This window comes from Megascapheus bottae, chromosome 8 (assembly GCF_031878675.1).
Source record: "Megascapheus bottae isolate mThoBot1 chromosome 8, mThoBot2.hap1, whole genome shotgun sequence".
Classification (NCBI taxonomy): Eukaryota; Metazoa; Chordata; class Mammalia; order Rodentia; family Geomyidae; genus Megascapheus; species Megascapheus bottae.
The window spans coordinates 61890283-61917970 of record NC_143516.1 but is presented as its reverse complement, the minus strand read 5'-3'; the positions used below and the strand labels follow the sequence as shown (position 1 = coordinate 61917970).

At 39.9% G+C, this 27688-nt stretch overlaps 1 protein-coding gene and 1 pseudogene across 7 annotated transcripts in view; both read right to left on the bottom strand.

The window, feature by feature from the left end:
* The window catches only part of Snap91 (synaptosome associated protein 91), a 114938-nt gene that overhangs the window by 39179 nt on the left and 48071 nt on the right, over positions 1-27688 (bottom strand). For all 7 annotated transcript variants that reach the window (XM_090338501.1, XM_090338500.1, XM_090338502.1 and 4 more), the window contains exons 6-10: positions 27025-27118; positions 24965-25076; positions 18381-18487; positions 12881-12922; positions 2072-2142 (exon numbers count right to left, since the gene is read on the bottom strand). In XM_090338501.1, coding sequence (XP_090194627.1) covers positions 2072-2142; positions 12881-12922; positions 18381-18487; positions 24965-25076; positions 27025-27118 — 426 coding nt within the window. The remainder of the gene's footprint in view (positions 1-2071; positions 2143-12880; positions 12923-18380; positions 18488-24964; positions 25077-27024; positions 27119-27688) is intronic.
* LOC150060020 (CCR4-NOT transcription complex subunit 7 pseudogene) lies at positions 9854-11048 on the bottom strand (annotated as a pseudogene).

Here is a 27688-nt window from a genome sequence, read left to right as displayed (position 1 = left end):
AAATCAAATTTAAATGTGGTTACAGCCATATCAGAACATAAGTATGATAAGCATAAAATGATTTTTTTTGCCAGTCCTGGGCTTGAGCTCAGGGCCTGAGCACTGTCCTTGGACTTTCTCAAGGCTAGAGCTCTACCACTTGAGCCTCAACACCACTTCCGGCTTTTTTCTATGTATGTGGTACCAAGGAATCGAACCCGGGTCTTCATGCATGCTAGGCAAGCACTTTAACCACTAGGCCAAACTCCCGGCCCAAGCATAAAATGATTTTAAAGGAGAAAAATTATTCTAAGAAGGCAATTCATATGAAAAGGTTATTGAATTTATATTCCACTTCTCCAGGAATGCAATTAAGTTTCAATGTGGATGGATAAGTTTTCTAAAAACACTCTGAATGGCCACAAGAGGGCGAATCTGGATTGACGCTGAGGACACTGACTAGCTAGGGAGGGGGTTTATTTAGACTTTGCTGACTGGCAGCCTTGACAAGGAGCCAAGGTTCGTAAGGACCTGAATGCATGGAGTATGGGGCCCTGGAGGTGAAGGTGGGGAACAGAGAAGCCAGCTTACAGTGTGCATGCAGTGCTGTTTAGGAGTAACTGACTCTAGGCACTGTCACACATTTCCTTAACTTTAGCCACAGGGGCAGGGACATTTCTCAGCTCTCTATCTCCATTTGTATAAGCAACTCACACAGCTTCCTGGATACTCTACAAGTAGGTGAGCCCCAAAAGAAATGTCCATGGGCACCTGGCAATCAAGTTATGCTGTGATTTCATGTATTTCACACCAATGACCTGACCAGTGTTCATTCATTCCTCAGGGGCAGACCCTGGGCTGTGCTGGGCAACAGGTGTGGCACTGCCCTGGAGAGATCCTGCCAACCATCACCCATGCAGCTGTCACCATCTGACACAGATCTAGTGTACCTTTCTCTCTTGCTGAGAAGGTAAATCAGACAACCCCCTCCCCCAACAACAGAGATAACATTTAGCTAAGGAAAAAACAATTTAAAAAAAGGAACATAGAAGTTATCAAGATAAAGAAGGATCAGAGAGGAGTCACACATGGTCAGCACTATTACAGACCAAATTCAGCATCAGCTGCGACCCTGAGTTCATAATCTTGGCTGCTGATGCCCACCATAGACCTGAAGGAAGTCAGTGCCCAGCTGGTCTCACCAGGGACCCATTCCAGAATGACTCTGTAGAAGGAGCTACATTTGATGCTTAGGTCAAGTATAAACTAGGTCCTGACCTTCTGAACCAGAAAATGTACTGAAAATCTCCAAGGCAAAAAACAAACAAACAAAAAACAAGTGAAAAAAGGTCCTGATCAAAGAGGGAAAGTTTCGAAGAAGGAAGGGCAGGACTTGGCCTTCCCAGGACCAAGGACAAGTGCAGGCCCAAGGCCAGCAGAAGCAAAGTCTGGACAAGGCATAAAGACTGGAAAGCCCTGTATCTTGTGAACAGGCAAGTGTTACATCTACTGGGGAGATTGGAGAAAATGAACTTGGATATTTTCTGCATGTAATGAGGAAAAACAGACAAAAATATAAGTTCTCAAAGAAAAAGGTATTAAAAAACCAGTAATAGGAAACAGCCCTGCTTTAGTGCCACTTCTCTAACGGGATCTATGAGCAGGATGTTAGCAGCAGGCTCCAGCTCATTGAGAAAGGAGAAACTGGACTCTAGAAAACACTCGAGGTCTTTGCTCTTAACCCCAACGAGGCTAGTGATAGGATACTTGTGAATTTATTATTTTTTAAGTCATCACCAACCAAAGCACTTTAAAATTTTCAGTATGAACAACTCTTCTTTGTCTTGTGAATTCCTTCTCATGGCAAGAACAACCTTCTGACTTGCTGTGTTAGCCTGCAAATGGGTTGCTTGTGTGTGAGGTCATACAATTTGTTGTAATTGGACAGGATGTTCAGGGGTCCCCAGGGAACCCAGAAAAGTGACAACAATGCATACACAGACATCATAGTAGTGTAAACTACACACAAGTCTCACGACTACCAGTGACTCAGTATTTCTTATCTTACTTAGAATATACAACTAATGCGTACTTGTTTCCAGGTTTCTTTCCTTCTAATGTATTTAGATGCTGTTCAAGGGTCTCCATAAGACTGCTGGGAGCCTACAATAAGAAAGTAAAAATAAGTGTCTGCATTGTTCTTGTTCAAAGTCAACACCGTCACATCACCGCGACTCTGCATGGTGGAGGTCTATCCTGACCCTACGTGAGGAGATCATGTCATTCTGGATTCTCTTGGCACATATTTCAATTCCATGGATTCTTATACAGGTCCATCTTAAATACGCTAGAACTCCGCTGCACACCAGACAGTGCCACAGCCGCGGATTTGGTGCAGAGGTGACATTGGGTAGGTTTTTACTAAGACATTACTTACATGCAGTAAACTTGAGTCAAGTTCACCATCCCCTTCCCGAAAACACAGTCACAACAGAAGTTATTTTACCCCAGTCTACATGGACAGAAATATGAAAACACAGGAAAAGCTCACTTAACAATGTTTGACTAAAATATGGTTATCAGATTTTTAAATGAGGACTAAGTGAAAGCAGAGGAGAAACACAACTTTAATAGTTAATAAAAATTAAGATTTTGTGGGGTGCAGTGGCACCCAGCTTTTTCTACTGGACAGGGTCTATTTTGCTGTTGGGGTTGGCCTGGAACTGGGATTCTCCCATCTTAGCCTGCCATGTAGTGAGGATGACAGATGGGCATCCAGCTGCTGGTAGAGGAAGGGTCATGAGAATTTTTACCTGGGTTGGCCTTGAACCATAAGTATCTCTCCCTCTGCTTTATGAGTAGTATATATTACAGGCATGAACCACTGGTGCCCATCCTGCACTCAGAAGATTAAAAAATGAATTTGTGGGTCAGGAGTTTGGCCTAGTGGTAAAGTGCTTGCCTAGAATGCATGAAGACCTGAGTATGATTCTTCAGCATCACATACATAGAAGAAAGCCAGAAATGGTGCTGTGACTCAAGTGGTAGAGCTCTAGCCTTGAGAGAACCCAAGGACAGTGCCCAGGCCCTGAGTTCAAGACCCAGAACTGGGAAAAAATGAATTTGTATGTGAGATAAAGAAAAATCATCTCTATAAATCAGGTAGGGTCCTAAGCTATAAAAAAATATGTACTCACTAATGAATAAACCGGAATGAGAAAGCCCATGAATGGCCTGAACATTTTAAAATGAATGTGTACTTGATGATTTGATGAGGATTTTGATGATGGAATAAAGAAAACTTGGATATATGAATTCAAATGTTCATGTTTTAAGTCATAGAACTTCCTTCCAGTTAGAAGACTTGAGACCTCTCAATGTGAAGTTCAATGTAAAAAGTGCAATTCTTTGGTATACCTAGCTTTAAAACACTGTTTAAGAAAAGCAAATGGGGGGCTGGGAGTTTGGCCTAGTGGTAGAGTGCTTGCCTAGCATGCACGAAGACCCAGGTTTGATTCCTCCATACCACATACACAGAAAAAAGCTGGAAGTGGTGCTGAGACTCAAGTGTAGAGCTCTAGCCTTGAGAAAGTCCAAGGACAGTGCTTAGGCTCCAAGCTCAAGCGCAGGACTGGCAAAAAACCAAAACAACAGCAACAACAACAAAAAACAAATGGTGTTTATAACCACAAAATAAAGATTTAAAAACATGAGCTAACAGGAAAAGGCAGTATTTTCTTAAAGTTCCCTACAGTAAAACAAAACATCAAAAAGATATTTTGTAATTCCATCTTGTAGATTTTCTTAATAGCTGGGAAAACTGACAATGAAGTAGAAATCATAAAATCCACAACAATGGAAAGAGAAATCTGACACAGAACTTGAGACTGCAAAACTAAGGGGTTTATCAATACACTGCACAGGGATGGCCTGTGGGAATCTCAGAATGCCTCATTACCTAAAGATGGTCAAACTCTAAGAGAAACAACTGTTTTCAGAGAAAACAAAAGGTTTCATTCTCAATGGCTTGGAGAGTAGGAAATTGTGCCTTCCTCTGCCCACTAGACAGGAAGCAAACATGAGCTCCTACTCTTCAAAGTAGCAAGACTTCCAGAATGCTTCTGCTCTTGTAAAGTATTATCTTATGCATTAAAAAAATGCAGTGTCAACAGATCAATTAGAAGAAACACCAATCCAAAAACAAGAAATCCTCCTGTGAAGCTATAGTCCATAGCAGTGTGCCATGGTTCCCATATATCAGTGGTACAGTGTTTAAAAGGAGACCAAATTCCTGCCATCAAAACCTAAGGTAGTTGTTGTAAATGAAAATGTTTTAAATTTGGAACACACACATATACAGACAAATTATTTTCTTGAAATAATTTATAGCTGATTGTATGCCAGGAATCAAAATTAAAGCATTTCATCTACAATTCAGATGCTTAGGAAACTTAGAGCTAAAGCAATTTAGATAAACCGTCATTAAAAAAGAAACAAAGCAATTAATAGATCATTCAGCATCATGATCAGTAGCTCTAAGAAATTATTTGATATGCTGTGCATATATATGACATAGTATGATGCTAAATGTAAGGACCTCCAGGATATAGAAACAAAAGCTATATAATGAGTGATTGTTGTCCTTAATGTACTGTTATCTTTTATCTCTTTTGCTGTCCCATGGTTATCTCATATTGTTATAATATTTCACCTTGTTATCTGATATATTTTATATATGCTTAATTGGTTACTTGAAATTGGATAGGGAAGGGGGGAAATCAAGATGAGCGGGGGGGGGGGAATGACATGGGAAAGGGTATCAATGTTTGTGAAGTAATGCACCTTCTATCTGGTGAATACAATGTAACCCTTCTATTAATTATAATAAAAATATATGAAAAAAAGAAGTATTTCATGCCTAATTTCACTTCTTACCCTAAATACAAAATTTAAAGATCTTTCAAACATCTTATTGATATTTATCAATCATTTAAATACTGTGATTGTTTTATTTGCAAACTTTAACAGGGCTACTCTGGTAATAACTGTGCACTCTTTAATAAAAGGTCCAAAGTGAATTCCTCTTCCACTTGGATGTAAGAAGAGTGTTAAGTATTTTCTGGGTGAACTGCCTTATTTTGTCCTCAGTCACTAGGTTGCCCAGTGCTCTCCAGGATTCCTCTGTCTCCCTGTCCATCACTGCGGCTAGATTCCATGCCACGTTAGCCAGGGAGAAGCCTTGGAAGGAGCGGGATCTAATCACAACCTGGCACATGGGCCCCATTTCTAGGTTCACGCTCACATTATCTAGAAGACAATTCCCAGACAGTTTTACATTCCAGTTCAGACCTGTCATAGTGGGGTTCATTTCCTAGCTTCGCCCTGGGGAAGGGGCTCTAAGTAGCAATCATGGGTGGCGTGTTTAGCTGTCTGTTGCTAATTATCCCACAAGAAGCCACAACTACCTGCAGAGTCATAAAAGACTTTTGTATTGGAACCGAAATGTTTACAAGAGAACCAAACTAGAGGATTTTTTAAAATGAGGGAATTTAAAAACATGTAAGTAAATGCATACCAGGTGCAGATGAATGTATGCAATGAAGTATGGTATTTACTGGGGAGAATTAAAATTGCCATTCCTTAGAAAACTCACTCCCAGCCCAACAAAATGAACACCAGGGCACTGGTACTTGGAAGGTGTTGGGGAGGTGAAGAGAAGAGGGCAGGTGAAGGAAGGGGGAAGAGAATGCACGTTACATGAAAGTTAGAAAGTGGAGTGGAGTGGTGGGGTGGGAGGGATGGGGGAAGTTGACAGGGGTGGGACATGGATCATGGTGCACCATATTCAGAAAATGATTTGCTGAATCGTAAATCCTTAAAGATAATAACATTATAACTAAGGAACTTCACAGGTCTCTAAGTCACAAGAAGCAGAAGCCAGTGCCACAGGATCCAAATGAATCTCTGCCATAGAACAGCTTTCCACTTGATCCAGGGCATGCTTTTCTTTGAGGGTGAAGTATGCTTCCCAAACCATGAAAACATAGAGTTTAAAACACAGCTTATATAATAAATGTTTCTGGGATTATTTTTTCTTTTGTGCTGTTCCTGGGGCTTGAACTCATAGTCTGGCTGCCGTCCCACAGGTTTTTGCTTGTCCCCACCCCTACCCTCCATGCTCAAGGCTAGTGGCTCTACTACTTGACCCACAGCTCCACTTTCAGCTTATTGGTGGTTATCTGGAGGTAAGGGTCTCAAGGTCTTTCCTGCCCTGGCTGGCTTCAAACCTCGATCCTCAGAGCTCAGCCTCCTGAGTAGGATTATAAGCTTCACTGGTGTGTTTTCTGGAGTTTAAAAAATTATGTGAATTTCCATAAAAATTTAAACACAAATACATGAATTTTTCAATGACATCATTTTTTTTGCCAGTCCTGGGGCTTGAATTTGGGGCCTGGGTACTATCCTTGGGCTTTCTCAAGGTGAATGCTCTACCATTTGAGCCAGAACACCACAGTACTTCCAGCCTTTTCTGTGTATGTGGCACCCAGGAATGGAACCCAGGACTTCATGCATACTAGGCAGGCACTCTACAAGGCTATGCTCCTGGCCCAAGACGCACAGTCTTAAACAAGCACCTATTCTTACCTGACTGCCAATTTTGATGAAATACATAGTCTTTCATTTATCTCAAAGAAGGAGTTGTCCATAGTGTTAAAATATAGATGACATGCCATTTCTAACATCGATCACTGGATAGTTTAATATCTAGATTATAAAAGATTAGATTTCATCCAGAACATTTAGCAAAAATTACAATATAAATATTTGTTACTAATGGAAAATGAAGAAAACTAACTTCTTTGCTGTTAGTCTGTTGGGTTCCTCTCCCATAGCTTAGCTCACCCTTCTCGAAAGCAACAGTAGGCCCATTTGGAACAGGCAGTAATTAACCCACCTCCACCTTCCTGACCTTGTGATGGTATGCCTGTGGGCAGTTACAGTCATATAAAGCAACAAGATCCCCTTAGTGTGACCTTCAGGTCTGGGTAGACCTGGGCACCACCCTTTACCTGCCACTTGGGCAGCAGCCGTAAGTTCTAGCCTGCCAGGATGAAGCCTCTAGTCATAGATAGGACCCCATCTCCCAGCTCCTCCAAGCTCCTGTAGGTTATATGGGTCACCTCAGATAAGAGCCGGCACTTCTGTTTTTGTGAGAAGGGGTCTTTGCTGGCCCCTTGCTGGCAATAAACCTTGTCTTTGTCCTTTGGGCCTGGATGTCTGCATGGTTTTCTGGCAGAGCTTAACATTCGCTTTTATATTATTATATTTTAGGATCATAAAGATAAATATACTTATCATAAAGTGATTTCTAAGTATTTCATGCACATTAAATTTTATCACACTCAAATGATGCCAGTATCTAATCCAGGTATGCACTCAGATACTAGTATTTTCAAGTAGGAGCCAAAGAATGTTAAACTAATAGTCTGGTAACCATAATATTACAAGCTATTTCCCATTTTTTAAAACTACTATTATAAAGGTGATGGGTATTTTCCATTTTTTCAATTAGAACAATACACAATGCCACCACATTCTGAACTGTGATCTGAATTTTAGTTGCGAAGAATTCCAGTATCTTCCATGTCATTAACACAAATTAAGAAGACAGGCTCACTGGATTTTTATCATGTTTAATGAAAGTGAAAATATTACTTTAGATGTGTAATATTCCAAGGCATTGTAAAGAACAGAGAATTTTTTTTTTGCCAGTCCTGGGCTTGAGCTCAGGGCTTAAGCACTGTCCTTGAACCTTCTCAAGGCTAGCACTCTACCACTTGAGCCTCAGCACCACTTCTGGCTTTTTGCTATGTATGTGGGGTACCGGGAATTGAACCCGGGTCTTCGTGCATGCTAGGCAAGCACTCTACCACCAGGCCCCAGAAATTTTAAAACATAAACACTATTAAAAAGTGGGCAATTTTATTGTGATAATTTTCTTTATTATAATGAATCTTAGTTTATAAAGAGACTCATGTAAATAATGTATGAATGCATTCATTATTAGTATATAAGATGGTAGCTCTAATTCTTTTCTACCTTTTCTCCACCATGTTGATTCTATTAAAAGGATGTGTTTAGGACAGACATTTGCCACTGCACCTGAATAGACAGGCGCAGTCGTGTCTGCCGTGAGACAGCTCGCACATAGTTGCAGGCCTGCAACACGGTGATTGAGTGATAGGAGCTCTGTATTGTATTCTTGACAGACAGGAGAGCAGGCAGGGAGCTTCTAGGTTGTTGTCCTTACTGGACCAGCCCCAGAAAAATAACTTGCCTTCTACCATGACTTCTAAAAAGTATTCTTTCATATTGAGAAATCTGTCCTCTTCAAAGGGAAGCAGAGTGAATACAAATGAATTGTGATTCTGGTTTTGCTCTTCATGCCCCTGCTCCATGTCCCTAGAAATGGGACATGGTGAAAATGAGGGGTTCAAGCATGAAGACAGTTCTTACATCCATAAAGAGGCACTGAGCGATGGCCCAGGCCTTTGATTAGCCAGGCTTCTTTTTTTTTTTTTATTTCTGAAGCCTTTATTTACAAAAGCTTTAAAAACAAATACCCTCTGTTTTTTCAAATAATGTTCTGTTTAAAAAGGACCACCCAGTACAGCATTGTAGTATCATGAATATAATAAAGAATGTACAAGGGAAACAAACTAATCTTGCTAACAACTGGAGATTTGCTAATGTTACTAATGTTACTGATTAAAGTGTAGGTAACGCATTATGACTTGTAGTCCATCACTTCGGGTAGACTTAATGATTACCAAAAAGTCTTCCTACACATGCTCTGGCCTGGTCACATATTCTGCCTGGCTAAATATTTCACAGTCTCTTTTGTCAATATATATAAAATAGACTGTAGAGATATACACAAAAAAATAAACAAGCATTACACTCCTCAGGTAACTATTAGCTATATATGTATATGTATATATATATATATATATTGTATTTTGTTGTTTTGCACCAAATCTCTCCATTATTTTTGTAGCTATGAAAGCACAAATTTTGACTCTTAATTTGATAAATTGATATACAATATACCTAAAAACTTGTTATCTTTGGACTTTAATGAAATTGATTTGTATAATCAACAAATCAAGAACATCATAAGTATGGCTATAAAATTTAAAAAAAGATAATAAAGGTAAGCACTTATAGAATAAAGAAACCAGATAAAGGGAAATGTATCATAAAATAACTGTAGCTTCACAATCTTGAATGCCAGCTTCCTGGTAGACACTAAATGTCCATTCACCAGGGCCTTTTCCTGAAGGGTGTAAACCTGTTTGAAAGTTCTCTAGTCACAGAGCAGCCTACACATGCCAACTAGAAATGACACACATGAGATGTGCTTGTAAGATTAAACACTACATATAGAAATAGTAGTTACTAAGCTCCTCAGTAGTTCCTTGTCTTTTGGCTGTTGTTAGTCTTGCTGAATCAACAGTTTGCACAATACAAGTACTATATTCTGTAGGTCAAAAACAAGCAAATACTGTATAAAATTGGCCAATGGTCATTTTCCCAGCTAAGAGCAAGAAAAATCACAATTTCTGAGATAAAACAGAGGATTGGAATCACTCTCTAAAGTGCAAAATTGATGGTCCATACTCTTAAATACTTAAAAACTCCCGCAGAATGGAAGGGAAAGACATGAAACAGGGAAATAAATTACAGGTGATATTAATTAATTTAGGACTGGAGGGAGGGGAAGCTCAAGTAGGTAGTTTATCAAATTATTCAGTATGATGATTTCCCCACTCGGTCACACATACTTGCTAACACATACATTAAATTAAGGCCAAATTTAACTTGAATGTACTTCTACTCATTAAGTTCTGAGATAGGATCAGTCATACTTAGTTCTGAAAGGCAGAAAATAAAATGTGCCATGAAAGGTGGAGAAAAGGTTTTGTATAATGTTCAAGGAATCCAAACAGAGATAAAACCTATATACAAGCTTGTGTGCAGCTCAAATAAAATAAAAAATAAAAGGATTATTTCATGTCATGACTGCTTGTTGGCTTCCTCTTCATATGCATTCCCTGTGCCATTTTGTACATAGGATGAACCGGAACCAAGGCCATACTGACCACAATATTTGGCATCATCAATGTGATCTTCCAAGAACATTTCTCTCATTTTGAAAAAGGTCATGCCTGTAAGTAATGAATCAGATCCTGCCTGATATTGTGGTCCTATCCTTTCCAGCTCTAACTATTCAGCAACTTCCTGTATCCATCTTTGAGATTTTTGCAGCTCTTCATGAGGTATTTCACATCATAAATGACAGGAAAAAATAATTGAAGGATGTCAAAGAAGTCAAGTTCTTCTTCAGGCAAGTTAGAACTGGTCAGGATTTTGATTAAATAGCCAAAGTCATAACTGCTATGAAATGATAACCATTTGACCCCTTCACAGAGGACCACTCCTGAAGTCATAAGAAGTTCTGCAAAGTACTGGGTCTCAATTCCTTCTTCTTCATGTTTTTTAAACTGGATACCTGATGTTGTTAGTAGCTCTATAGAATCCTGAGCATACATGTCCTCCGTCAAATTAAATTTAAAATTAAATTGCCAAGTTGAAGTTCCTGGAGGGTATTCTCCCTGCTCATTCATAAATGTCAGTCCTAGCTGAATTATCTTTAACAAGTCTACATTACACCACAATAGTTGGTACTGATAGTAGCATTGCTTCTGAATTCTCCAATGGGTCTCGCAACCACACCTGGAAACTCAAGTGTCCATCGCAACATAATTATATTTTCGGATAACTTGACGGATTTTCTTCATCTCTTCATCCAGGTTACAAGCCCAAACTTCACAAATTCTTTGGCTATGATCTACAGTTGCTGCTGGCATAGTGAGGGCTAAAGGAGTCTATATGCCAAGCATCAAAATGTTATACTTGATTGAAGACTTACTTCATAAATATTTTATCCTTTATTAATGGACTTGTGTCTCTGAGCTCGCGCTCCTCCTCTTCCTTCTCGCCATAGAGACAGCACCTAGCAGCGGTGGCAGCGGCAGCGGTGGGTGCCCCATAGACTCTTCTCACCCTTCCAGGGGGGAAAAGAGGGAGCCGGAGCTATGCCGCCCGCCCTGTGCAATGCCGCGGTTCCTGTCCCAGGCTTCCTTTTGATTCAAGTTCAACAATGAGAAGAAGAGCTCATACTTAGGGCAAGAAAATCTGCCTATTACCTCCAGAAATATGGTCCAGAAACAGGAAGCAAAAATAAGTAAAATGGAGTAATTTCCAAGAGAATGGGTTGGCTGGTAAAAACTGGTTACAAGCTTACAAGACTCTGGCTTGGGTCACAATAGACTGGAGAGAGACGCAACAAATGGGACTACCTAAAAATAAAAAGTTTCTGCCCAAAGACATAGCTACTACAGTAGAAAGTCAGCTAACAAACTGGGAAAAGATATTTACAAATAATATATCAGACAAATGCTTAATATTCAATATCTACAGGGAATTCAAGAAACTAATCCCTCCCAGACCCAACAAACCAATCACTAAATGGGCAAGGGAACTAAAGAGAGACTTATCAAAAATGGCAAAGAAACATGAGAAAATACTCATCATCCATGGTCATAAAGGAAATTGAAATAAAAGCAACCTAAGATACCACCTTACCCCAATCAGAATGACCAATATTCTGAACTCAGACAACAATAAATGCTGACGGGATGTAGAGAAAGAAGAACCCTACTGCTCTGCTGGTGGGAATGTAAACTAGTACAGCCACTCTGGAAGGCAGTTTGGGGGTTCCTCAAAAAACTACAAAGAGACCTTCCCTACGACCCAGCCATACCACTCCTCGGCATCAACCCTGAGCATCATAGCCCAGGATATTATTTTTTTTCCATATATTTTTTATTGTAATTAATAGAAGGGTTACATGATATTTGCCAGATAGAAGGTGCATTAATTCCCATACATTGATACCCTTTCACATGTCTTGGTCCCCATTTCCCTCCCCCCAACTCCACCTCTTCCCCTCATCTTGTTTTCCCCCTTCCCTATCCAATTGCAAATTACCAAATACATATATATCCAATATATCAGGTAACAAAGTGAGATACTGTAACAATATGAGATAACCAAGGGACAGCAAAAGAGATGAGAGATAACATAGTACCTTAAAAACAACAATCATTCATTATATTAACCCAGGATATTATAAGGACACCTGCACTGCCATGTTCATCACTGCACTATTGGCAATAGCCAAGCAATGGAAACAACCCAGATGTCTCACTACAGATGAATGGATATAAAAATGTGGTACATATATACAATGGAATTCGACATAGCCAATAGACAAGATAGAATAATGGCATTCGCTGGGAAGTGGATGGAACTAGAGTGAATCATGTTGTGTGAGATAAGCCAAGACCAAAGGAACAAAAGGTATATGGTCTCCTTGATATGTGGAAACTAGATCCAAATAGCACAAGAGTAATGACTTAGTACTTCGGTACTTAAGGCTATTGACATGAACTTGGAGATATATAGACATATAAATCTATGATGGCACATATATATTTTATAGACATGTTGATATATAGATCAATATATATCTATGACAAGCTCTCAGCTTAATTTTAATTTTGTTTCTAAATTTATGTGCCAGTGATTGTATATAGAGATTCCATTCTTGAATACTTGTTTGTTAAACTTGACATCTGAAATATGATGTAAAAAAACCAGTGTTAATAAACTTTTAATAATAATTAAAAACAACTTAAAAGTAGAAAAAAAAGACTCTGGCTCTACTGAAGGATTAACTGCACACAGGCTAGCACTCCCAGGGGGAGCCACTTACCTGAGTGAGGTCGGGAATGTCCCCCTTATCAATGCCAACTTGCTGTGGATTTAAAAAAAATAAAAAGATTACTGGGTGGGGTCTTTGGTTTTTCTTTATTTTTAAAATTATCTTTAGGTATTTGCACCAGAGTGTTTCTATTCGACATATCAGTTTGAGACTCAGTTTGAGACACAGTTTGAGATCAATGTCACCTCTATTTTTCTACCATCTCTTCCAACTAAAGGGCCATTTAACAAAGGCAAATTTTTGGCATCCAAAAATGAGCAGATGTGGAAGCTCATAGACAGCTGTTAGAACTGTGGCTCAATCTTGTTATAAAATAATTCTCTTTATTTATATGTAAATTTATATATTACCATCTATCATATGTTCCTCATGCAGTTTCCTACTCAATATACTAGAAAAATGATTTCACCAATATAGTTACAACAAATGCATAGAATTTTATAGGGAGCCACAAATAAATGAAAAGAAATCGAAGCATAAAATTGGAAGGTATACACCATAAACCAAATAGCAACTAAAAATCTAGAAACTGAGCTGGGCAGTAGCTGACACCTGAAATTCTAGCTATGCAAGAGGCTGAGATCTGAGAATCATGGTCAAAAGCCAGCCCAGGGAAGGAAAGCCTGTGGGACTCTCATCTCCAATGAAGTACCCACTCACAAAAGGCGCTTGACGTGGGACTGTGGCTGAAGTGGTAGAGTGCTAGTCTTGAGCAAAAAAGGTTTAGGGACAGCACCTAGGCCCTGAGTGCATGCCCCAGGACTGGTACACACACACATACATACACAATCGAGAAACCAGTGTGGAGACCACTGGACCTCAAGTAACCTGGGTCGAGTTAGGAACACGATCCAAAATTCATCCTTTTTTTTTTTTAACTTTTTCAGTTTTATTGAAGAATATAATGTTTTCTCTGAAAGAGTATTTAAAAAATTTTAAGAAATACTAGATGGTGTAATTGGTTGGAACATGATACACAAGAAACTATGGTTCTGTTTTACCTGAAGAAACAACCTTCCTCAGTAATCTCAGCACTATGTCTAAGAGCTGGCCAAAATTCATACTTTTATCTTCTAGTGACTGTGTTTGGTTTCAGAGAAACCACTGATGCTTCCCTAAAGTCACTAACTACAGAAATCAGAAACTGAGGTAACCTCACTACTTCTACACTTTTACACCTTGTTAGATGGGAAACTTAAAATATTAATTTGAATGGATTAATTTTTAAAATGAATGACTATCTGATACTAAGATCACTTGGGGCGGGGGAAGTGGCATGTTTCCATTAATGGATAGTTTTGTGCCCCCCCTCCCGCTCTCTGTTTCTCTCCTTCTTCCTCCCCCACATTTCACTGTCTCCCTCTCCCCCTCCCCCCTCCCCAGTCAATGTTGAGTCATACTACTCTGAACTTCTGAATTATAAGAGAATTGATGATTGAGGCAGAATGTGTGACAGAAATCTCACCCCTTTCTGTCTGCAAGAATTCAGGGAGATAAAATGCCTAGAAGTCTGATACTTACTGTGGGAATAGCAAACTAAAAATAACTTGTTTCTATAAAAGGAAAACTTTAGCAGAAGTGTCTATTACCTGTAAAACAATGTTTTACAATGTTTCAGCTGTCTGTCTGAGGAAACTTGAGTATAAGAATCTAAGATGCAGCCATATGCGGTGGCTCACACCTGTAATCCTAGCTACTCAGGAGGATGAGTTTGAGGATCATGGTTCAAAGCCAGCCCAGGCACTAAAATCCATGAGACTCTTATCTCCAGTTAACCTCCTGGAAACCAGAAGTGGCCCTGTGGCTTAAGAGGGGTAGGGTGGAAGTCTTGAGCTGAAGAGCTCAGGGACAGCACCTAGGCCCAGAGTTCAAGCCTCTCCACCGACAAAAAAAAAAAAAAAGTATCTAAGATGCAGTAAGTTTTCTGTCCTTTAAGCAATTCATCAGGAAAATTTAAGTATTTCCACATAAATTGTTCAACCAATCTACGTGACAGACAATTATTATTAGTATTTTCCAAATAGCCAATATGTGTTAATAGTTTATTTTTGTGGTTCTATGAATGCAACCGAGAGTCTTACATGCTAGACACCACAATACTCTTGCGCTACATTTCCAGCTCCAATTCCTTTTAAAAAACGTGTTCCAGAGATATTGTAAAAAAACCTCTTTAGACAAATGGTACTTACCAGCTACATCCCAGCTATCAAGTATAAGCCCAAGTGTATATACATATGCCGTGAGTATCATTTGGAAAAATAGAAGGTCTGTAAATTTGCTGATCATTTTCTGTTTTTTTAATTAAAGAATTTATTAACATTGATTTTTACCTCATATTTCAAATGACATGTTTAACAAACAAGTGTTCAAGAGGGGAATCTCTATATACAGTCACTGGCACTTAGTTTTTAGAACATAATCAAAATTAGGCTAAAAGTTTGTATATCATAGATATGTATCATAGATACATATTAATTTATGGAATAAAACATTATGTCTAGAGTCATAGGTTTTTAAGTCTATGTAGTTATGTTTATATTTCTAATACCATGTCCATAGTATTGGGTATGCAAATACTGAGTCCTCTCTCTTGTACTGTTTGGATTTAGTAGCCACATATTAAGGATGCCATGCGCCTTTTTGAACATTTTTCTGTTTTAACCAATCATAATCAAACCACTATCAATACTACCTTCAAGACATGTGTTCAAGTGATAAATAATGCAATTTAAATATGAAAGAAAATACAAGTGATCAGGGATGTTGCATTGTGGTTTAAATGCTCATTTTATTAAAACAATTCCTTCAATTATCTACTCTATAAAAAGTCTTCCGTGGATCAAGATGTACTGGCCTCATAAACTGAAATGGACAACGCTTTGTACAACCACTCAAAGGTAATGTGGGGAGTCTCAAAAGAAGTTTCATTTATAATGTTCAAATGGAAATATAAGACTTAAACTCAGTTGTCTGAAGGCCCTCTTAACATGAGAAGTGATTTCTGTGTACTCTCATTTGGTGTGTGCCAGTAAGTGTGTGATCTTAGTCCTAAAGCCAAGTTTTATGTGTAAATGCAATGTGATGGTGATTAGAGAACCATGCCTCTCTCCACTGCTCAGCTTTTTGCTTGTATGTACTAACTAGTGGAAAAATGGGCGCCGGCAGGATTGGTGTCAGAACATGAAGCAGTCTGTACCGAGTGTCTGGACACAATTGATCCCTTCACAGAAAAAATTCAGCAAAGTATATTAGGTTATATTGATAAGGATAGTTAAGTCATAGGAAAATTCATACCAAATACAAATAATATAACCTAAGAAGCAGCAAAGGAAAACAGATTTGAGCAATTCTATTCTTTTTTGTTTTGTTTATTGGTTGTGGGGCTTGAACTCAGGGCCTGGGCGCTGTCCTTGAGACTCTTTTTGCTCAAGGATATCACTCTACCACTTGAGTCACAGCACCACTTCCAGTTTTTGAGTGGTTAATTGGAAATAAGAGTCTAATGGCAATTTTTCTGCCTGGGCTGGCTTTGAATAAGAACCCTCAGATCGCAGCCTCCTGAGTAGCTAGGATTACAGGCATGAGCTACCAGCACCCAGCTTTCTATTCTTTCTTAAAGACAATCTATAGTGATAGAACCATGAGAAAAATACCTATGAGCATGCCATACTATATGTACTTACAATTACTTATTCAATATTATATATACGCCAGTACCTACCTTTTATTTGTCATATTAAAGGTAAATCTTTATTCTGATTACATATTACATGTGGCAAAGCTCAAAAATGTTCATTTAGTGATAGTACATGGGACTCATGCTTGGATGCTAAAATTATTTCTGTGAAAGAAATCTGAATGGTAATATGTGCACTGTAGTACCTTCAAAGTTGTATTTACTAAGTGATTATCTTTATGCTACATTTTCAGTTAAAACCGGTCAGCTGATGTGTAGGATAGATCCCACCGATGATCCTGCTAACACATGAGAACAGAATTTCCAATATCAATGTGCAGCATTGACAGGTTTATCCACTTAAGAAAACCACATAAACGGCAGCTGGGCGGTCACAAAGTGACATTATTTTTTGTTTTTAATGATTTTATTAGTGAATAAGGAATTAGGAATAGTTAGTAGATTAAGATGTGCAAAATGTGATGGTTTGAACTTAGAAAGCAGGTAAAATGACGCCACAATATTCTTTCAAATATTCTCTCCCAAGTTAAAACCATAAGAAGCAAACTCATACTCATACTTCTAAATCACTTTCTGTGGTTTTTGACAAGATAGAATATACATATATATTCTTTAACAACACATTTGTTATATAAGACAAATTGAAATTAAAATTGATCCTCTTTGGGATAGATGGAGTAATTTAAATCTGATCAGAGTCATGGATAATTTGAGTAAGCCATTAACTATTCCGCTGTGTATGCAAAACTATTTATGTGGATCATGATAACCGTAGTGCATGTACTTTACAATTTAGAGCTAGGAGAGGTTTTGTGTTAGGAGTTGCAGTATATAACACAATTCAGATGAATTTTGATATTTTTGACTGATTTTGTTTGCCAACAGAAAGCTCAGTAGTAATTTGGTTATTTCATTTCCAGAATGTAATTGGCATGTCCTTGAGGACCATGAAATCTCCATATCAATGGCTTTGGTCGACTCCAACCCCCCCTAAAAGGGAAAGACATTTTTTTGTGACTGTACTAAATCACTGTTTTAACTAGAAAATGAGATTCATTTTTTAAAACCATGACTTTCAGTATACAAGATATAGATAATTATCTTAATGAAAGTAGACATTTTAGGTAAAAATGAATTAAAATATAGACATACATAGATAAACATTATTTTTTAAACACTGTATGTTTCTTTTGTTTTGTTTGTTTGGTCTTTGTCCTAGGGCTTGAACCTAGGTCCTGAGCTAGGTTCCTGAGCTCTTATGTTCTAGGCAGTACTATACCACTTGAGCCAGAGCTTCACTTCCAGCAGTTTTGAGGGTAATTTATTAGATACAAGAGTCTTTCACATACTCTCCTACTGAACTGGTTTCTAACCACGATCCTTGGATTTTAGCTTTCCCTCAGAAACAATTTATAAGCTTTCCTCAAATGAATTATAATTTGTTTTCTTTTTTCATGTGTGTAAATCACTGACAACGGAAAGAGGGCCAGAATTTAGAATACTCACATCAAGAAAGAAAGGATAAAGTTTTCTAAAGAAAAACCAAGGGTTCAATAAAGAAGAATCCCTTTTTTATAATCAAAAATAGCCATTAGATAGAACTAAAGAGTGGACCACGCTGCCGAGCAGCAATTAACTCCTTAGCTGTGACGCTTTGATTAATGCAGAATAATCACTTGACTGGAGTGCAGACCACAGCTCCATGTGGCTGATAAATTGTAGATTGTGTATTGTATGGAAGCACAAGCTGAGAGCTTTCAAATCACATTCCTCCCAAAGCTGAGTGTTACTCACCTCTGCAACCTTGAGGAATTCAGAAACCCGGGTCATCCTTGTGAGAAACCGTTTGTAAATTTCTAGGGCATCTTTACACTGTCCTTTCTTCATCTCAAAAAACTTTTCTAGAAGAAATCAATTGATGAGCAATTTGAGAAGTGTGTACTATTTTATTCTAAACTCATGCTGGGATTACTACATGAACTACGAGTATTAAAACCACTCACCAAGGGGATTCACCTGAATAGTTTAAGAAAAGTGCTATGGCCTATGATAATCACATCTTACATGAAGCAATTTAAGTAACAGAAAAAAATTAAGGTGGAGGAATTCATGAAGAGTCCACAGGTTCACTTCATGATCTGTGTCCCCCAGGTACTGTATACCCCATAGACTGGTCTCTGAGACAGTACATTCTTTCTAATAACAACCTCAGAGTTAATGACTGCGTTTTATAGCATACTTTCTTACTAGCTCATCATAAACCAATATTCAGCACATCATAAGCCAATGGACCATGGGTCGTCTTTAAACGTTCTATACTCTGTGTAAGTTGATACTGCTTTTCTTGTTCAGAAATTATTTCCAGCAAACAGCATAATGTGTCTTTTGGTTATGAAGCAGTAGACTATGAACAACACTTGGCTTAGCAAACCCCTTCTGATTTCCTTGTCCACAATCCCATTCTCTTTTCAGCCATTAGCTTCACAGACAAAGGAACAGGACCACTTCACTCTTCTCCATTGTGCTCCCAAGACTAGAATTCATGGTCATTACAGCTTAATAGCTCTGTTATAATTACAGCACTTTCCCAATCCATTTCAACCAAAAAGTACTGACGTGTGTGTGTGTGTGTGTGTGTGTGTGTGTGTGTGTGTGTGTGTGATACTGTCAGTGCAGATGGCAGTGTGGTAGAAAACATGCACAACAGGACCTACGTAGCTCTGTACAACACCTGAAACCCTGGCTCTTGCTGTGCATTATTTATTTCATATTTTCACTGGTTAAATAAGAGCTACTTCCATCTCCTCTCACATTTGAGAGCTCTGTTATTCAGCATGTAATTAAGCTATCTCAAAGAATTTTTAATTTTTTCAATAAAAACTTGAAAATATATAATTATGTAAAAAACTGATTACCGACGGCAGCTACTCATTACCTTCTGTTGACAGCCACAGAATGATTTATGTTAACACAGGCTTTCCCTGAAGTGCATTTAAAGGAAGCAAAAAAAAAATCAAGGAAACAAACACATATTGCTTTCTACTTGCTAAAATTTGAGAAAGAAGTGAGGCCTTTAAAAACAGTCAAATCTCAGGGCTGGGAGTTTGGCCTAGTGATACAGTGCTTACCTAGCATGTACACAGACCTGGGTTTGATTCTTCTGTACCATATACATAGAAAAAGGCACAAATGATGCTGTGGCTCAAGTGGTAGAGCTCTGGCCTTGAGAAAGCCCAAGGACAGTGCTCAGGCCCTGAGTTCAAGGCCCAGGACTGGCAAAGTCAAATTTCAGGATATTTTCTTTATCTGTATTATCCTGATTTCTAATGTTACTGATAGAATCATGATACAGGAAAATAAATCTTTTTTTAGCCTAAAAATTTGGAAAACGAAGATTAGTTTTCAAGATGCATTGTACTTATAAACTGACATGCTGAATTGAAACCCATTTGTTCAACTACACAAAGATAATAAAATATAATTAAAAAAGACTTATTTTGGTAAAACAGAATTTTCTTTTTCTCTTTTGAAAAATTATTCATACAATTTCTTTCAAGTGACTCTGTCTCTTTACTCTAAGTTTTTTTTTGTATTAGAATTTTAGCAATAATAGGCTCAATCTTCCTTTAGAACTAATATATCAAAAATTTAAGCGATTTTTCCCCTGGCTCTGCTGGCTGTCTTCATTTTTCATAATAAATTTTGGTTCAGCAACAAAGCCCCCCTTTATTGTGGCTTTAGGTTTAATCTCATGAAATGGCACATAAGCACGGAGCCTAGAGAAAGTACTACTTTTACAGAAAGAGAATGGTGTCCCCAAATTATGCTCGAGCTTTCTTTCCTATTGAAGATAACATATGCTGGTTTTCAGTATATGGTCGTGTGTGTGTGTGTGTGTGTGTGTGTGTGTGTGTGTGTGTGTGTGTGTGTGCATGCATGTTGGGACCAGGGCCTGTGTGCTGTTCCTTAGCTTTTTATTGAAGGCAGGTACTCTACTAACTGAGTCACAGCTCTACTTCCAGCCTTTTGGTGGTGAATTAGAAGAGTCTTGAGGACTTTTCTACTCAGGCTGGCTTTGAGCTTTGATCTTCAAGTCTCAACCTCCTAAGTAGCTTGGATTAACAGGCATGAACCACCTGCACCTGGCTAAATTTCTCATTCCTAACATTAATATTTGTAAAGTGATGATATTTCCTTTGTATTTTAGTATTAATTTTCAGAGGATAAGAACCAAAGGAGAGAGACTCTCATCCTGGAATGCACTCTTACATATGGGTGCTGGAGGGAGGAGCACCTGACTGGGAGTGGATTTACTCACCACAGTACTGCATGCCAGGAAACTTGGATCAAATCTACCCCATGGACCCTCAACACTATCTTGAAACAAAGAAAACTGTACTTTCTTCCAAACAAGTTCCATTCTGGATTGCACCCCTCTTTTCTACACTGTTACTTAACAAGACCAACTGGGATAACAGCGCTGAGTGCTGATTCAGCCACACAAACCCCTAGACCACTCTAGAAACAACACCACTAGCAAAAGGTACAACCCTTCTCCTCTCCTACTCTTAACTTTTCCAGTATACAGTGAGTACTGTTCCCACAGGGTGGTACACTGCATTCTTAGTACATCTAGCTGTGAAATCAACATTGAGAGAGCGAAGTAGAACAGGATGATAGAGAATGGTCCCATGTTTAATTTCTCAGCCAATGGTAAAGGCACTGAACCCACTGCTCTTCAGACCGTGGTGGGATTAAACCAGGTGAGGAAACAGGAGAGTAAACTGGAAGAACTTCATTTCTGATTTCTAACTGTGCAAAGTGGGGTTTCAATTTAAAGACTAATGGCATACAGAAATGGGATTAGGAAGGGTAAGTTCAAGAGTTCAGTTTGAGAAGAGTCTGAGTATTAGGTAAGAATGTAACAATTAAATATGTGCCTGCAAATGTTAAGACACAATTAGAAATCTACAGAACTGAAGTTCAGAAGAAAGAGAAGAACTGGAAAAAATAGATTTGGGGCTCGTTAGTTGCACATGATAATTTTTCATCTCATTTTAATTAATTATTTTTGTGCTATTCCTGAACTTTAAACTCAGGGCCTTAGCATTTATTCTTGAGCTTTTATGCTCAAGGCTAGTGCTCTTCCACTTGAGCCACAGCTCCATTTTTAGCTTTTTGGTGATTGCGATGAGTTTTATGGACTTTTCTGCCTGGGCTGGCTTTGAACTTTATTCCTCAGATCTGAGCCTAAGTAGCTAGGATTATGGCATGAGCCACCAGCACCTGGCTGATAAATTTTTTTATTGTCAGAGTGATGAATAGAAGGGTTATAGTTACCTGGCTGATAATTTTCTGATGAAAAACGTACAGAAAAAAACCCCCAGCAAAATAGATGGTTAGAAGTGAACTTTAGTGAAAGCTTACATCCATGAACAGTGAGAAAGAGAACAGTACATGACAGATAAGAAAAAGTCTATTCTTTGAGGCTCAGTGATAAAAGTCTCTAACTTAAAATAAGTGTATGTTTGGTTTTGCACTCATAGGCAGGGCAGGACTCTTTTTATCTACTGAAGGAAAAACCTTCTAGAACACAGTTTAGATGGCAGTGAATGGGTCAACCACCTTCCCTTCTGTATCTTGGATTCATGCGAGATCAGGGTGCTGGATCCAAAGCCAGCTCTGGCAACCCTGCAAGGTAAGACTTGGTCCTGAGCCATTGTCTTGTTTCTTTGCTGCTCTCGTGGCTTTGGTGGGCTATATGGGCTGGGTGCAGCCCAGGCTTGAGATGATTCTCCTGGATCTTGAAAACTAGTTACAAAAGCCAGCCACTTAATCCCTGGATTACAACCCAGGTATCCACACTCCGTCTTCCCAGTGTTGCAGAGCCACTGCAGTGGCAGAGGTCAGTGCCAGGCTTGCTCAGGAACCTCTGCACAACACAGGCTCTTACACTAGGAGTTATTTCAGGAGGCCGAGCTTCCAATAATCACACAAGCACCCAACTTACTCTAGTAAAATTCCTTTCTATTTAGAATATGGAGGGCAGTTCTCTTCCCTTCTCTTCCTTCGTCACCTCTTCTTTCTTCTGTGAGGATTATGGATTGAACTCAGGACCTTACGTTTGCTAGGCATGATCTCATGACCTCCTTTCCCCAGTCCTTTTGCTCCGAGTTTATTTAGAAGATAGTCCTGTACTTTTGCCAGTGCTGGTCTTACACTGGAATCCTCCTTCCACCTTCTGAGAAGCTGGGGTTACAGTTGTGAACCACCATACTGAGTTTATTTATTTACTTATTTATGGAGACAGGGTTTCATTAGTGGCTTGGAACCACTAAATAATAAACAATGCTCTTTTCCTAGTCTTCTGCATAGAACTTTTGCTAGAGCGAGTGTGCACAGGGGATAGGGACATACATACCTAGACGTTAAAAAAATTGAGCCACAGCTCCACTTCCAGTTTTGTGCTAGTTAAGTGACCATAGGACTCTCATTGACTTTTCTGCTGAAGTTGGTTTTCAATAGTGATCCTCAAATCCTAGCCTTGTGAGTAGCTGGGATTACAGGCATGAGCCACTGGTGCCTGGCCAACAACATTTTAAGCTTATTGTGAGCAATGCAGGATGAGATCCCATTGTAAATAAAGAGTATCTGAGTTCCTGTCCTCCTCCAGGAAGCACAGAGCCCTGGCTAAACTGCTAAAGGGAAGAAAAAGGCATGCATACACCCTAAGACTGGGTCTTCTGGAGATCTGGACCCTCAGACTTGTCCGCCATCTGCTTCCAGCAGCTTGTCAGTTAAAGTTCAAGTGTTACTATCTGCCCTGGCTCCTGTTGCCCTTTCACTCCTCAGTCTCTGCCCTGGTAACCACTTGCTGCTGCACTTTTCAGTCTGCCCAGGGGTTGGGGCAAACATTTGTTCTGTGTCCTAACCTCTCCAAGAAGAGTTGCTGGCTTTCCTTTGCTCAGCTCCTAACATGTTAGGACAATGTTGTGGTGTCTGAGCTCCATGCAAAATGTATCTGTGTGCTACACTAATCTGAGTGGAGGCTTTACAAAGCAAAACTTTGATCCAGAGGACAGATAAAACTATCTGTGGGTTTCTGTTTCCTAAAAGCAGACCACTGGCAACTGGAAGAATCTCTACACTGGCTTTTGGATGCTTGCGAAGATCCACAGAGCCCAATCGGATCCTATCCCCAGTACACCTCCACCATTGGCTTGGATTGTGGAAACGAATGGAAGGTCACTGCCAACTTAATCGAGTGATGATGCCTACACACAGAGATTCACATGTGTCTTCCTTTGCCAGAGGAAAATCAACCCAGTTCCTGGCATCTGACAGGCAACCACTGAACCAGAAAATGCATTTATCTCTACCCCAATAAGCAGAAGCCGTCAGAAAGCATCTGAAGGCATCTGGCAGGGATGCTGGTCCACAGTCACTGTCATTCAAGGAAATAAATCTCTTTGACTTTCATAATCCCACAGGATTCTGGCTTGATGACATTAGGTTGATTGTACATATAAAACTTCAGGCAGGAGAAAGCCTTGATGACTGACATGTATGCCAGTGAGTGAGAGAAAGAATCAAGGAGGGAGAATCCATTCACTTGCCATCTCCACTGAAGTTTCTAGGGTCCCAAGGCCAAAGTATTTTACATAAATCCTCACCATACACAGGCAAACTGTGGAATTTCCTTTAACTAAAATGGACCCAAAGTTTGCTAAGATCCGTTGGTGTTGCAGGTAACATTATAGAATATATGTGCTTCCCTCAGCAAAGTATCTGATACTGAGTTGGATATGAGCAGGGTCCAGATGGAGGCAGAGGGAGAGACTGCTGGACTAAAGTGCCAGCAGGAGGGCCAATGCCATGGAGCCCCATAGCATATCCTAGTATGGGCCTTCAGGGCCACACAGGGTTCAGATGATATCTACTTTTATCTGGAAAAATACTGTTGGCTTATTTCTACAAACCTGAGATGCTGGCATAGGCCATCCAGCAACCTTCCTACACATGGAAACCGTGAAGCATGTAGGACACATAAGTTTAGTTATTAGGGGATGAGGGAATGTCACTGGATGAGGTGTGACCTTAGGGATGGAGGTGAGAAGCAGGACAAGGAGCACAGGTTCCCACCGCCATGGTAGATAGGTTAACCTTCACTTCTGAGTCCTCAGTCAGCCAGTGGGGGGCCATCAGTGTGCCACAGCCTCTCAGCTGTGGAGCAGGAGCATCACCTTGGAGTCCTGCTCCCAGTCCCACACTCAGTTCCTGCCCCGCCCTCCCTGACTTGCGTGAGTGAAGAGACACACAAAACCCACCCCTGCAGGGCTCCATGTGCCAGCCAGCCATGTTCCTGTTGTTCCACCTACCGAGCAAGTTGATAACTCCATCGTTGTAACAAGCAAACAGTTTGATAAGATCTTTGAAAAGCAGCATAAATGCAGCATTGATGACACCATTTGTTAGTTCATTTGGATGTACCTAGAAAAAGGATGGACACTGAATTTTTAGCTGGGTAATATCCATTTGGTATTTTCCCCCCAAATCACATTAAAAGGTCATACACTTGAACTATGGGCCTGGATGCTGTCTCTGAGCTCTTCAGCTCAAGGCTACCACCCTACCCCTGGAGCCACAGCCTCACTCCAGGTTTCTAGTGGTTAACTGGAGATAAGAGTCTCAATGGACTTTAGTGCCCAGACTGGCTTTGAACTATGATCCTCAGATCTCAGCCTCTTGAGTAGCTAGGATTACAGGCATGAGCCACCTCACCCAGCAACAACTTTGCTTATATTCTACACATGTTGTGTAACTCTTGGAGTAGGTTTAACAATGTAAAATTATATGTGTTTTAGCTTTAATTTAGGTCAATTAATTTAGGTCCATGGATTAAGAGACTTATATTCATTTTGGTTGGCCAGCAATCCATGTGTCAGTCAAAGTCAGCTTTGGAACACCAGGTCTTTGGTCAGATTTCCACTTCAACTATTTGACAGAGCCTGTGCACGTGCTCAGGACCAGGAAACTGCAGTGACCAACATGAAGAACAGCAGGGGCGGGCACACCTGTGTGGGTGCCACCTGTGCTGAGACCAGAGCTGCTCTCTCGCCACCCCAACCCCAGTCTGAAAGCAGGGACTTTGCCACTCCCTGGCCTTGTTCACAGCTCCTAAGTCTGTCCTTTCCCCCATGTGACTTTTGTCCTCTAACTCGTACTAAGGTCAAAGAAAACAAATGAAATACCCGAAAATGAAGCAAGTAAAGACAAGAAAGAAAATCCATAGAAACAAAGAAAACCCTAACTGTAAAATCTGCCAAGAAATAATAAAATAGATTTCTACTTTGACTGAACTCTCATAAGAGTTAAATGTTGGGACTAAGGCTCAATTATAGGCTAAACCATACCAATCTTATGAAAGATTTTAAGCTACTACTATTTGAAGAAAGTATTTTAGGTAACCACCAAAATAAAGAAAAGCTGACACTGTAAATTAAGAATTTCCCTACAAGTGGATTTTGTTTTCATGGGTTTTAAGATTCTTTAAATTTTGATGTAACTGCCAATTTATAGCATTTCATGGAGTTCCTTTCTTTTTCTGCCAGTCCTGAGCTTGAACTCAGCCTGAATACTGTCCTTGGGTATTCTCAAGGCTAGAGCTCTACCACTTGAGCCACAGCACCACTTCCAGATTTTTTCTATGGATGTGATACCGAGGAATTGAACTCTGGTCTTCGTGCATGTTAGCTAAGCACTCTACCACTAGGCCAAACTCGGGCCCCCGCCTGGAGTTCCTTTTAATAAGTACTGTGCATGATCAGATGCACATGGGCAGGGGCCTTCATCTCATATGCTATTAGAAGCATCAATATAGGGCTGTCCCTTCTCCTGAGGGAAATATATAACATCTTTAAAAAAACCATATTTTTAGCACCATAGCTGACAATATCACAACCAGGACATTTATAGAAGGACAGAACCACTTGTATTCTGATTTCTCTAGGTTTACTTGTGTTTGTTTCTATTTAGTTCAGTAGTTTTTTTTAACCCATGTAGTTAATGTACTCACCACTACAGTCCAATAGACAAATCTCACAGGTAGTACCAAGATTAAAAGCAAACCTTTGTCTTTGGTGGCCAGTGTGACATCGCAAGGCCTCTACAGCAGACCTAGGTATTTAGCTACCCTCAGGTACTGCTTCCTTGCAAGCAGCATCCTGCTCAGAGCAGGAGGTTCCAGTGACAAGATCCTCACGGACACTGTACCAGTCCCTTCCCTGTCACTTCCATGTGCACCTTGAGCACAGCAGGCAAAATCTGAGGGGCCAGTATCCATCGAACTCATCTCACGGGGGGCTCTGAGCTGCTTTTGGAGTGGAAGCCCACTGTGCAAGAAAGGCACAGAAATCACTGTGATTTCTGAGGTACCTACATCAAATTCCAGCAGTGCATCAATCTGTCCCTGCAGGATTGGCATGCTTTTCAGGAGCTTCTCTGGAGCCATAGTTCTCATGACGCCATCGGCCCTGCAACATCAATGCAAACCAAAGGAAAAGTGGAAAGACAAGGATAAAGCATCTTTGCAGAAAGGAAATTCAAGATCTCATGCAGTCTTAAGCTAAGCCCCTCCCTCACCCCACATCAATCTTGAAGGAAACTTGTGAGGCCTGGAGAGATGGGAGCTGTTTCCTGTCTAGATACTGAATCCTCTTATGTTTTCTGGTCCACAGGTAATGTGTGCTTTCCAACAGTACCACACACTGGGGGTGGCAGTGAGACAGACTGGAGCGAAACAAACAAGAAACCTACGTGGGTGCTGGTGGCTCACACTTATAATTCACTGAAGGTTGGGATTGTTGTGGTTGCTGACTACAGCCAGCCTGAACAGAAGGTTCAAAAGATTCCCCTCTCAACAAAGAGCTGGGAAGGATGGTGTGCATCTGGTACCCTAGCTACAGCAGGCAGGCCATGCCCAACTGGGCACCTAGGCAGGAGAGGAGACACTATTTTAAAAGCAGTAAGTGAAAATCAGAGCCGGAAGTTTAGCCTAGTGGTAGAGTGCTTGCCTAGCATGCACAAAGACCTGGGTTTGATTC